This window comes from Actinia tenebrosa, unplaced genomic scaffold (genome assembly GCF_029948245.1).
Source record: "Actinia tenebrosa isolate PJP-AT-01 unplaced genomic scaffold, QUT_ActTen_1.0 PGA_scaffold0__85_contigs__length_37466705, whole genome shotgun sequence".
NCBI lineage: Eukaryota > Metazoa > Cnidaria > Anthozoa > Actiniaria > Actiniidae > Actinia > Actinia tenebrosa.
Genome location: NW_028292569.1, coordinates 6,290,958 through 6,304,497, shown reverse-complemented (window position 1 = coordinate 6,304,497; position 13,540 = coordinate 6,290,958). Strand labels below are relative to the sequence as shown.

The following is a 13,540-nucleotide window of genomic DNA, read 5'->3' as shown; positions in this document are numbered from 1 at the left end:
AAAATAGAGCATTAGTGATTTAGTGGGATAGGAATTGTATTAAAAAACAAAAGAAAATCACTGAAGCTGAACTTTTTCTTTTGTCTTTTAATGTATTCCTTTCTCTCTAAATCACTAATGTCCTATTCTTGTATGACAACGTTCTTGCAAGTAGGTGTATATAAAAATTGATAATTGATAAAAGTTGATAATATGACATGGACCTTTTAAAAGAAAAGAAAAGAACACATTTGTACGCAATCCAGGGTAAGACTGAGCAAAGGCGAACTCGTATTGAGAACGCGAGGCATGTTCACTTCAGGGCGAAGAAATGTCGTTTAAGTGTCTGAAAATACAAAAATAAATCACACACACATTAAAAAAAAATTTACAATAACTTACAAATTTCTAATTTAATTTTTGTCATCAATAAGAGGACAGACAGATAAGGCTGACGTCAACGAGCGCGTGCTCTTTCCGTTGGTGGTTTTGATCGCTAAAAATGAGACGTTTTTATCGTTTTTGTTATTGTAAAAAACAAATAGACATCAGTTTTTTATGTGTCTGTCCTCTTATTGACGATAAATTGCGTCATCACATTGTCAAAGTAGTGTGGATTCACGAGGCGTAGCCGAGAAACTGATGTTAAATAAAAGAAGATTATTGCAAACAACGCAACTGAGAAACAACGAATGAAAGTAATAGTGGTGATCATAAATAAAATCAGGATGAGCACATGTTGAATAAGCCTGAAGCGAGATGACGTTTTACCCCCGTCTCTAGACCATAATCCTTTTCATATTGCTTTTGTTCTTTAATTATGACTATTGTTCCTGTATTCTCTAAGGAATCAAAAATTTTAATATGAAAGAATTTTAAAAACTATTAAGGTATAGAGTCGGGGGTAAAACGTCATCTCGCTTCAGGCTTATACCATTAATAAGATCCTGCAGCTGCAGATATTGATAGAGTTATATATGTCAAGCTTCTTATGGCATTTTCCCACATAATTTACGTGTATATCATTGTTCTTTCATTTTACTTTTAATGTATCCTTCATGGCCTTCAATATAAGTGTGGACGTGAGGCCCTCCTGGGTTCTGAACTACCACCGATATAAATCACGTCTGCGAGAATTTCAATCTTAATTCAAATATTATCGATACGTAAAACAACCTCTAGGGTGATCTAGGAGCGCACCCATTAAGTCGACTGACAAGTGAGAGCGGCTAATTCTCAAGGGTTATGGCTAGATGGGATACTCGCAGTCCAGGTGATTGAGAGAGGGTTGTACGTGGCTAGATGGGATACTCGCAGTCCAGACTGCGAGCATCCCATCTAGCCACAACCCTGGGAATTTAGCGGTTAGTTTTTGCGGAGGGAAGAAAATCGGAGAAATATTAAAAATTGATAGATAAATGTTTCGTTTAATTATTCCAAAAGAGATGCATTGACTACAATAAGTAAAAGATGTTGGTTTGGGCTTGTGTTCTAAAATAATCAGCCTGCACTAACAAATGAAAGATTATTATTATTATATATTATACCGTTATGTTTCAAGCTGCAAATATATGATTCACTTATGTTCAAAGATTTTATAATTAACACAACAAATCTCATAAAACAACAGCAACAACAACAAATACACATATCGTTTTATCATGGACAACATATAGCTTTCAACTTTGATTTTTTTTTTTTGAGCAGGGCACTGGGTTCGAATTTGGACCGCAAAGCACACTTGGGAAGCTTAGTCACACCAAGTCGAATACAAGACGGCGGGAAACGTAAGTTGAGTTTAAAAATACCTTTTTATGACATTTTTGAAATTCTTTTTCGGAAGATATTAATCCGGTTTATAAGACCTTTCACTTGTGTGAGATTTTAGCCTATTAAAATCACTCTACTATTATATAAAAGTACTTCAATCTAATACCGAAATAAGTCAATCACTATGCACGTTCTTTTAATGTTATATCTCCTGCATAATTAATGTTTCCTTAATATATTTTCATCTAAAAAGTGTTTTTGAATTCGGGTTATTTTTAAAGCTATATTTAGTTATAGCAGTGGTAGTGGAGCAGTTTGCACACAGGCAACCCAAACAAGGTTTCAAAACAAAACAAGCTCTAATATATATAGTTTAGAAAAGATATAAAAACACAGGCAACCCAAACAGGTAAAGTTTAAAGGGGAGCTCAATGCTTCAGTATTTTATAACTGCTCTCTCTCTCTTCTCATGTTTGGAAAGCCTGTTGTTTACTCCACTTCTCAGTAGCATCATTTCAATGACAAAAGTTCAGAATTCTATTCTACAAAAATAATAGTCCAAGTAAAGCACATGTAACGATAGCAATACTGCTGACAACAGGAAGTGAACCAGTATTACAGATGTACCCAGAACAGCAATAAACATCACAAGCCAATGGGTAATTCTTTCCTTCTCCTCCACCACAGTCAGGGATTGTCTTGTCATAGCACATTTTGGCTGATGTACATCCTCTTGTGAATTTAGTGACTCGGCGACTCTCGTAAGAAGTGTCTACTGACTAAACAAAATGATGTTTGAGTGTAAGTAAGTATGTCAGTCATTCAGTCAGTCGGTTCGTCAGTCAGTCAGTTGTTCTATCTGTCTGTCTGTAAGTCAGTCAGTCGGTTTGTCAGTCTGTCTGTTGTCAGTCACTTAGTCAGTCAGTCGGTTCATCAGTCTGTCTGTCTGTCAGTCAGTCTGTCTGTCAGTCAGTCAGTCGGCTCGTCAGTCTGTCAGTCAGTCAGTCAGTCAGTCATTCATTCATTCATTCATTCAGTCAGTCGGTTTGTCAGTCTGTCTGTCTGTCAGTTAGTCATTCAGTCAGTCATTCCTTCATTCAGTCGATGGGTCAGTTTGTCAGTTGGTTGTCAGTTTGTCGCTCAGTTGGTCAGCCAGTCAGTCACTTTAGTACTTTTGAGATTTGTGTTACTATATTTGACTATCTATATATATGTCGATATTTTGATATTAAATATCACTAATTTATGCCTATAGTAAAACAATGCTCAATCATCATCATCATCATTTTTTCCCAATTGGTGCATTTTTGGCCTTAGGGCACTTCTGTCTGAGTATGTATTGGGAATATTGAGTCCAGCAGTCACATAAAGTCCAGTATCTTAATCAGCATCCTGTTGGGTGTCTGTGCTCATTCCTAATCCATATTCCTAGTCAAAATTAGTCCATTGTCAAACTTTAAAATAAAATACTTATTTTTAAATTCTTTATTTTTAGAGATTTTTTATTTTGTAATGATAGAGAGTTGATTCTTTCATATGTAAATAGTTTGACATGTTCTCATAAAAGAATAATTCTCAAGGGAATTCTCACATAGTCAGAGATGGGCAATTTGCATACGAAGGCAAAAAGGGCCTATTGGACTGGATCTTGAATCGAAATTTTTTTCATAGAATTTTTTTAGCTTTTCAAAGGGTATGGATGATGTTAATGTATAACAAAAACATGCCCAATTTCTAAAATTTGATTTGTGCTTCTAAATACTGGATTATGAGAGATTATATATTTTGGAAAATCCGGAACCGCGTATAGCTGGAATGGACTGGACTGCGATTAACTGGATCGTGTGGATCGTAAAACGTTTTTTACGCCGAATTTGCAACTTTTATCCTATGGTGGTTATCCTAATATTTATAACTAGTAATTGCATGCTGAAATCTCACAAAAAAATCAAGAAACAAATAAAGAATTTTAAAAATTTTTTTTGACTGACTGACCGACTGACTGACCGACTGACTGACTGACTGACAGACAGACCGAGGTGGTACTTACTGCTTTATAACAACGGTCTTCCCATGGTTCACAGGTCTGTACGTATCTGGTTCTCATACACATCGCCCATGATTCTGTACTTCCACAAGTGTAGCACTGCAAAGCTGAACCTATATAACCAAAGGACATAAACAATAAACATAGACGTTTTTAACATCACATGATATCATAACATTTTAGGCCATATAATAGAAAATAATACCTCAACAAAACGAACAGAACAGAACAGAACAGAACAGAACAGAACAGAACAGAACAGAACAGAACAGAACAGAACAGAACAGAAAACAAACAAAAATGGACAGGTATTTGCAGGGTTCCGCATATTTACGCCCTTTATTCCAAGTTTATTGAAGCAGGCACAAGAAAAATGATATAGAAAAATTCAGTTGCCATACATTTTAATTAATGATAATAATATATATAACAAAATATGCCTATGAAGAAGTCTTTTTCTGCCATCCTTTCTCGCTTTAAATCGAGGGAGAAAAACCCCGGCGAGAAAAACAACAAACAACTCTACTAGCTTGTCGTTCAGGGTCCCTACGGAGGGGAAGAATAACTTGATCTGCTCGCAGGGCAATCGTCGGCCATGACAAGTCAAGACAGACTCTGATCAGTGAAGACCAGAGACAAATTCGTTAATACCGTAGATTTTATTACTTTTGTCTTCAGAAGTTTTGTATCGCAGAAAAAACATTGTAGGAAAAACATGGAGAGATGTAAAGCATTATGTCCGAGTGGCCAATTACACGCGTTTACAAATATTCAAACACGGGAATACTATTTTAATTATGTTTCGTATTGTCTTGCATTGAGCTCGTTTTGTAAATACTAAAGCAACTTTAAAGGAGTCTTGTCCAGATTTTTCAAGATAAATATTATAATCAACCACAAAAATACCTTGGTAGATTAAGTGGGTTAAACCTGATGGAATAAAGCGATTTTAGAACGTGCTTTAACTTGTCTAAAGGCGAGAATTTTTAACCTAGCGTTTTGAAACTATTGGACGATTAACTACGATTTGCCGCCCAAAAAAACAAGCTTATTTAACGGTGAAAAAACCTATTTCTAATCCTTATAAATGCGTTATTCTTACCTGCTGAAATGAGTGAAAGAAAAGCGAAGGCAAAAACGAGTTCAGTATACATTTTGGCGTCTAAAATCTTTAGAAGTTCTCAGGAATCATTACAGTTTCTTCGGCAACCGATGCAGTGTTAACAATAATGAATGTTTGCTCAAAGCTCAAGTTTCATCTAGTCAGAAATTGACCAATCATTAAACGGTTACTAGTTGGACGCTTCTTTATGTACTTTGTAACACCATAAAGTGACGTTTAACAGAACCATGCCACTGATAAATCAGCCAATCAGGAAGGTGGTTTTATCTTGAAATGTCAGATTAAACTGACGTTTTTGAATCTAAGACATTTTCGGTATGAAGAAGGGTATCACGTTTTCTAGGCAGGATGTTTTCGAATCCCAACTGTCACGACATCTTAAGTACGCGACTTCTCTCAATGAATCGTTTTACAGAGAGGAAGTCGCACTTGACCCTCTAAAATCCATATTGTTCAAGTCAAAACGACTCAAGCTTACATTTATACCCTCCTAGATTTCATAAATGGTTTTATTATTCGAATATTGAAATCTACTATTCTTTCTGAGAATACGAAGACTTCAAAATAATAACCGTGAAAAAGTAAACTAACGTAACAAAATCGTACAAATTATCTTGGATTTTAAAAGGTTTTAAATTTTTTTCCCTCCACTGTTAAGAAAGAAGAGGAGGAAAGTGGAGGGGGAAAACGTTAAAACTGATTAAGGCCCCTTCCACACTATGCCGGATTAATTTGAATCCGAATTTTTATTTATTCGGTTAGGCCTACCGTCCACACTAGTCCGGAACAATTCTTCACCGAAAACGAATTTTCGAAATGGAACCGAATAAATAAATATTCGGATTCAAATTTATCCGGCATAGCGTGGACGGGGCCTAAATCCAAAATCTAAGTACACAGAGCGAAAGAGATCCGTACTACTTTTCAAAGGACAGCTAAGATTTCTTTACTTTATTTCACATTTTGACGATTTTATTGAGTTGTTCTTAACTATCGCCATACATTTTCTTAAAACATGACACCACAGAAACCAAGGGCTACCTGTGCTATACTAACTTTAAAATCGCTATTATATTCATATGTCGTAGCACGGAAGAAATTATGCTAGAAAAACGTGCAGATAAAGTGTAGGAAAATTTCAGTTGTGGCCTTTCGCTGTTTACATTGTTCGCCCATAATCCCGTTCGGGCATGGTTTGCAACGGGTAAGATGGAACAAACACCTTCATCAAACTTTTTTTTTCGAAATAGCTTTATACAAGAAAATACAAGTGAAAATAGTATGGTGTGCGAGAAAACACATCCCATACTATAGAAAACTTCAGCGCATGATGGAAAAAAAGAATAGAATGATAAAGGAATGTACAAAGGATTTTCTGCCTTCTGATTGGCTGTATTTTTAATGCTATGGACCCTTCTCAAACCAGGTGATCTCAGGGAACGCGCGCAAAGGATTGTTGTAACAAAGAGCTATCATTTCACGATAATTTCATAAAGAATTGAAACCATAACGCACCATTAGACCAATAGGTATTCGTTATAAGAATAGATAGAATGTTGTCGCCATGTTTTTTCGATGGACCGACAGATCAGATTTCTTCCTGCGCGATGATTGGCTGGTTTTTGATGGGCTGTCAAAACGAGATCACCTGGTAAGTATCGTGGATACGAGGCTAACATGGAAATACAAACAAAAAAAAGAAGAAAAAAAAAAAAAAAAAAAAAAAAAAAAAAAGAAAAAGACACAAATTCCATCGAGGAAAAGTGTAATTTCTTTTCATATTATCATGTCAGCCTCGCATCCTAGGGTCCATTAGACACTGGATGGGAACATACGTATCAGAGCGGATTATATTGTGATTGTAATTACAAGTATTGTTGCTGTAAATGCCAAGAATATAGTTTGCATCCAAATGTAGACCACGAGCAAACTTTTTACACTTGTGTCCTTGTACAGCATTAAGTTTAAGCTAAACGTTTCACCGGGTAACTCCATTGAAGTGGTGTTAAAAGTGCAAAATTTCCTAACACTCTTCACATCTCATTATTATTTAAGCCAATCAGCGTCTGACGTTTTCTAGAAAAGCAGGAGACCAAGTAGAGCGCATGTCACGATAACGATACCGCTGACTACAGGAAGAGCTCCAGTATTACAGATCCGTCCAGCACAACAGAAGACATTACAAGGTAAAGAGTAATCTTTGTTTATGCCTGCCCTGCAATCAGGCATAGATTTGTCGTAGCAGAGCTTGGCTGATGTGCACCCACGTGTAAAACGGGTGAGTTTTTTGCCCTCGTAGGTTGTGTCTACTGACTGATAGAAAAAACGATAAGAATACCCAGTTTTAGCTATTAGTATCAACTTTTCCATTTAATCTTGTTTGGGGGTCGAACTTCCCTCTCGGTTCATTGAGCACTCACTCCCTCCACAACGCGGGTCTTTTATAGATCGATGAACCAGGTGCATTGGGGTCTAGCGTGGGTACAAGCAACGCCATCTGATAAGCATGATGCACAATGATGCGCACGCGGTCGTACCAAATCTATACCAGAATGCACCATTTTCGATCTCAGGAAAGACCAATTACAACACCAGGGGAATGCTGATCAACATGTTTGTACCCAAACTATACCAGAATGCACCATGCTCGATCTCAAGAAAGACCAATTACAACACCAGGGGAATGCTGATCAACGTGTTTGTACCCAAAATATACCAGAATGCACCATGCTTGCTCTCAGAAAAGGGACTTACGACACGAGCAGCATGATGAAAAATTTATAATTGTACCCAAATTAGCCCAATTCGAGCATGATAGTAAGGCAGATTTAGATAGAGAAAGAACGATGCGATACTTACTGCTTTATAACAACGGTCTTCCCATGGCTTACATGTTTCAACGAATCTATTCTTCATGCACATAGACCAGGATTCAGTGCTACCACACACGTAACAGTCCAGGGATGATACTAGGAAGTGTCATAGATAGAGAAAAATATACGATGTTACCAAAACACAAGCAGCAACAAAACAACAAGAGCAGTGGTTGTGTTAATCTCGTTTGCCGCCGTTCTTAGTCGTATTCTTCCGTGGGGGAATATGGAAAGAGTCTTACAACGACCGCTGAAGAAGACTACAGGGCATGGTTGTACCAAGAGAGAATAGTGCTATCCGATAGATAAATCTTATCCAGTTGATAAATTTATTGGATAACAGCATCAATTTATCCATTGGATAAGGATTTATCCGTCGGATACGCTATCCACCCTTTGTACAACCGGGCCCAGTCGTATAACGGTATTGCAAAACAACATCCTACAAGAATAGAGACAATAAACCACCACTATCATCATCATAATCATAGTCGTATCATCTTCAATATAATAATGTGATTCAATGAATTTATTATTCCGTCTTATTCAATTTTTAGAAATAATCTTCGATTTCAAAAAAAAAAAAAAAAGTAAGAAATTTCGATTTCTAACGCCGTTCGAGGAGCATTTTAAGTTCTTGATTTAAAAAAAAAACATAAGTATCGGTCAAAATTCCCTTGAAATCAGAATCTTGAATTGGAGTATGGTTGTTACTCAAGTTCTTTATTGCTCAGTTAGTAAAACCCAATAAATATCAAAACTGAAACTATAAAGATCTACAGAGCCACAAACACATGAGTTTGCAAGCGGTCATAACACAAGAGTACTGCTTGAATGTCTGTTTTGTATTGTATTTACAAGCGTTATTTAGAGGCTGTAACTGAATAAGTCATGTAGTCTCTAAGGACTTCGTCCTGATATATCTTTTGAAGTAACAGGCAAAATCAACCACAATATTATTTAGTGGTTTTAATGGTATTGCTTGGTCGATTGAAACCAATTTAGGATGTGCTTAAACCCGTCTAAAAGCGAGGACTTATGACATAACGCTTTGGAACTCATAGAAAACTGAATTACGATTTACCGCCTAAAAACCACGCTTATTTGACCAGAAAAAAAGCCATTTATAACCCAGATAAAACACCAAAAATCGGCTAAATCCTACCTGCTGATATTAGTGAAAGAAAAACGAAGGCAACCACGAGTTCTGCATGCATTTTTGTCGTCTAAAATCGTTAGAAATTTACAGGAATCATAACAGTTCCTTCGGCAACAGATTCAGGACCAACAATTAACATGTATGTTTGCTCATGGCTCAAGTTTCTTGTCAAGAATTGGCCAATCATAAAACAGCAACCATTTGGACGCTTCTTTTATGTAATTAGTAACAGCATACTGTGATGTTTAACAGAACCATGCCATAAAGAAATCAGCCAATCACTGAGAAGACGTTTTATCGCAAAATGTCAGATTAATGACTTGATGACATTCTTATGAATGCAAAACCTTTTTGGAATGAAGTATCAAGTTTTTGTTAAACAGGATATTTTCGCATTCCAAATGTCACGACATATTTGGGATGAAAAAAAAAAAAAGATGTTGGAGCGTCACAGTACGGTGGCCCACAGGGATCCCAAGCGGACAAAATGTAAGAGCGACTTGGTGGAGTGAATGACAAAGATTTTTATATGAAATAAAAATATGAAGTAAAACAAACTATTGTATACTATGAGAGATTAGGAGGGCTCAGAGATAAAAACTCGGAATCTAATAGACTTTGGTTTACCGTGGACGTAGTTTTCCCATTCCAGACCACTTGTAATTGGCTTGAGAATAAAAATATTCGTACAACTGACACGTGGTCTGAAACGGTACGCCCAAGGTAAAGGGGTCTGCTATATTGAATTCAGAATTCCAGAGTAGAAGCTGTATACTTCAGTTGGACTTGAAGCCCACGATAGTAGAGGCTTGACTATTTTAAAATAGTACAGAAAAGTTCGTACGGCTGTAAAACAGCATGAAACGACACGGATGATACAACACCACGATGCGACATCCTTTGAACCAGTCACAAACTGGGCAATAAGAAGATGGTCATAATGAAGAAGAAGATAATAATGGTGATGATAACAATCATAAAGAAGCAGAAGGTGATGAAGAAAAAAAAAGAGAACTGAAGAAGAAGAAGAAGAAGAAGAAGAAGAAGAAGAAGAAGAAGAAGAAGAAGAAGAAGAGGAAAAACAAGATGATGATAAAAAGAAGATGATATTGATATTGAAGATGACGTCACTGGGCACAAATTAAATGGCATACCTTACCATGCTTTATGCTCTGGAAAAACCACTCCATTTAACTTACAAAATTTTTCTGAAGCCTATTGCTACAGTCACGCATGTCAGAATCATAAAAACGCTGACCATTTTTTCTTTGCCAGCATTACATGCTTTTCCAGAACAGCAATAAACATTACAATCCGCGCTGTTTCCCACTCCACAATAAGCTGTACGCAAGGATTCACATCCTTCAAAGCTCCTAACACAACCCTTCTTATAGATACGCTTCTTTGTTCTTGATAAGGACTTGTAGTCCATCTTGTAGCAATAGGGCGTTCCAGTGGTATAGCTACAGGTGGTGAGTGATGACCTAGCCTGACAATGCTCGTATGAGTCAGTGGAGGAGCAGCTATGGCAGCTTGGGTAGCCTTGACCTCCTAAATAAACAACAAAATATTATTGGTTATCTTGTGGTGACGTCATATCGCCATGTTGGATGTGCCCAAAGAGATTTATTGTCATAGGAGGCTTCTGTTATGTCATCCAACATGGTGGCTATCGTTTCTTAAGGCTCATTTTTTTGGGGGAATTCTTTTGCGACGTTGTCACTCCCTTAAGTATTATTTCTTTCTATACCAGAAATGCTTTTCAGCTATGGTGCAATGTTTTCCCATTTCAGACCATTGTTATTCCCTTGAGTATTATTTCTTTCTTTACTAGGATTGCTTTTCAGCCATGGTACAATGTTTTCCCACTTCAAAGAATGTGTCATTCCCTTGAGTATTATTTCTTTCTTTACTAGGAATGCTATTCAGCTAGGCACAGTAAATGGTGCAAGGACTATACGTACCCGAGAATCCGGTGTCGTTTAACATCAGACGATTACAGTAATCAGTGGAACAACAATCGAGCTCGCAATTATCCTTAAACTGAGATGAAAAGGAAATCACTTATAATGTCTGCTCTTCAAAATCACCCGACATAAGTCATGCTGGATGACTACAACATGAAGAAGAAGAATATTATGATGATGATGAAGGAGATGCTGATGATAATCATCTTGCATCATGAGGTAAGACTTACATTCCCATAGCACGCCTGTCTTTTCTGTTCTTCTATCGAGCAGTTTGTGATACATCCTGTTGTAGTGACCACTCTTGTTTCGGATTTGTTGTGTACATACGTAAACGTACGTTCAGCGCTTGCTTTGTAACATTCACCATGGCAACCAATGGTATAGGAGCATTTACTTCCCTCGGTAGTACAAGAATAACATCGTAGGCCAACAGTGTTTCCTACAGTTGTGAAAAAAAAATTTTTTTCTTGTGAGTTTAAAAAGCATTCGTTATCTCCGGAAACATCACAGTCAGTACCGTGTAAAAATCCATTTATTGGATAATTCGTTCTGTCTTTCAGTCTTTCTTTTGTCTGTCTATCTATATTTCCCTTTGTTTTGCGCTTTTTGTCGTTTGTTTGTTTCCGGTCTCTAATTGTTTGTTCGTTTGTGCAAAAGTTAGTCCAGGTCGTAACGACTGATATTCAATCGTCATCATTAATTCCCAAAACGCTGCCGAAACTTTGCCGAAACTTTTTCCGACGCTATATCGATTTCTCTCTTAGTTATGGTCAATGTTTGTTTTAGGTTTGACAGCAAAAACATTCTTGATTTGATTTCATTAACATGTCAGATTTTCGCTAAAATTATTCACCAAACGTGAAAATGTTTAGTTTCGTAACTCTGACCACTACTTGTGACTAGCTTCATCAGTTTTATCATACATAAAGCATATACTCTTTAAGAACCGAAAACCGAAAGCTCATTTTAATTAATGTATTTTTCCGTTGAAAGTATCGCCACCAGTAGCTATAGACGCATATTTTAATACATTTTGCTTGTATAAAGTTAGTTGTTAAATTAAAGGATCATTGGATAGTTTTTTTCTGGGTCATGGACAATATTGCTTGAATATTTACCTACAATTTATTAAGTATTTTTGTATAATTTTCGTTTGAGAATCAACCGTAAAGATGTCCCAATTGAGTCCAAAAATCGTCGCTAGTTATTGTTGCTTTGCGCTTTTCATTCGCTGTTGTGACGTCAAATTGACAGTTTGATGGCTTCCTAAGGGAATGTTCAAATCATGTTAAATACTACTTACCAAATATCGATGCCAAAAGTAACACAAAAATCAGATAATCTTTTCTCTCCATTCCTTGGTGAGGAAAGCATTCCACAATGTAAACATAGACTGTTGGTTGAGCGTGTTTGTGGTCGACTGTCTACACAGGAAGCCCAAGGATAATTTTATGTCATCTTTTTGACTGACTTGAGTATCGAGTATTTTATTTTAATCAATCACTCTGCTTACTTTCATCATCATCATCATCATCATCATCATCATTATCATCGTCACCATCATCATCGTTATAATCACCATCATCACCATTATCATCACCACCATCATCATCATCATCATCACCATCATCATCGTCATTATAATCACCATCATCACCATTTACATCACCACCATCATCATCACCACCATCTACACCATCATCATCATCATCATCATCATCATCATCATTATAATCACCATTATCATCACCACCATCATCACCACCACCATCATCATCACCATCACCATCATCATCACCATCATCATCAGGCAGCAGTAAGGGGGACTCGCGGTCGATGTCAAAGATTTACGGGTTTTACAGGCGGTTTAAGGAAGGCGCCGGCAGCGGGAATAAGCCGTGTCCCATTGTATGTTGCTGCTATGTTGGGAATATTTGTCTTATATATGCATGAATGTAAAAAGTTCACCAATGACTTCTGTATAATTTGCCTAAGATCCAAAGTTAACATACCCAAGCCCAAGGGTTTCTGGTGTTGTGGTAAGGAAATGCAAATAGAAGACGACACGTCAGCGCAGTGTTACGAGTGTGGTAAGAATATTCGTAATGCCGTACCAAATGCTACCAGAGAGCAATATTACGCCAACGGAGGTCGTAAGAAAACACCTTATAAGAGAATAAAATACTTTAGGGACTGGATGAGTCATATCCAAGGTCTTCGGCCGGTATATTTAAACAACGAAGTAAAGAAGAAAATCATAGACCATTTAGAAGAGCCAACCCCACAAAGTCTACGGAAGACATTGAAAAAATTAAAGCTAGGGAAATATTACAAAGCTATTCCCTACCTTTTGTCTGAAATTACCGGTAAGTCTATTCCCGAGGTTTCTGATATGAGCAGAGCCGAGTGGATGTTTTGTCGGCTGAATAAGGATATTCCTTATTATCCTGACGTAATTTACGAAATATTTTACAAAATTGACTCCAACCACCCACTGTTAGGATGGATTCCAAGAAGATAGTGGATCTTATGCCATAAGATGAGAAATTAGCATAAATATTACGCGTAATTTCCAGACTGTCGTTCGATATGTAAATAGAATCCTGTCGCGATATTTAC

At 36.9% G+C, this 13,540-nt stretch overlaps 3 protein-coding genes across 3 annotated transcripts in view; all 3 read right to left on the bottom strand.

The window, feature by feature from the left end:
• Positions 1-1,386: 1,386 nt before the first annotated feature.
• LOC148913347 (uncharacterized) lies at positions 1,387-5,055 on the bottom strand. Its single transcript, XM_089027631.1, has 3 exons — positions 4,899-5,055; positions 3,800-3,909; positions 1,387-2,528 (listed from the first exon to the last, which is right to left on the bottom strand). The coding sequence occupies exons 1-3, from the start codon at positions 4,948-4,950 to the stop codon at positions 2,292-2,294; spliced, it is 399 nt and encodes a 132-aa protein (XP_088883757.1). The 5' UTR covers positions 4,951-5,055; the 3' UTR covers positions 1,387-2,291.
• Positions 5,056-5,855: 800 nt separating this feature from the next.
• Positions 5,856-9,217, bottom strand: LOC116293448 (uncharacterized). The gene is made up of 3 exons (XM_031700871.2): positions 8,958-9,217; positions 7,779-7,888; positions 5,856-7,232 (listed from the first exon to the last, which is right to left on the bottom strand). Exons 1-3 carry the CDS (start codon positions 9,007-9,009, stop codon positions 6,996-6,998), a joined length of 399 nt encoding a protein of 132 aa, XP_031556731.2. The 5' UTR covers positions 9,010-9,217; the 3' UTR covers positions 5,856-6,995.
• Positions 9,218-11,173: 1,956 nt separating this feature from the next.
• Positions 11,174-13,540, bottom strand: part of LOC116293453 (uncharacterized) — a 42,439-nt gene continuing 40,072 nt past the window's right edge. Inside the window, exons 7-8 of the mRNA XM_089027608.1 lie at positions 12,225-12,345; positions 11,174-11,360 (exon numbers count right to left, since the gene is read on the bottom strand). Of these exons, the coding sequence (XP_088883734.1) occupies positions 11,312-11,360; positions 12,225-12,345 (170 nt within the window). The 3' untranslated portion in view covers positions 11,174-11,311. The remainder of the gene's footprint in view (positions 11,361-12,224; positions 12,346-13,540) is intronic.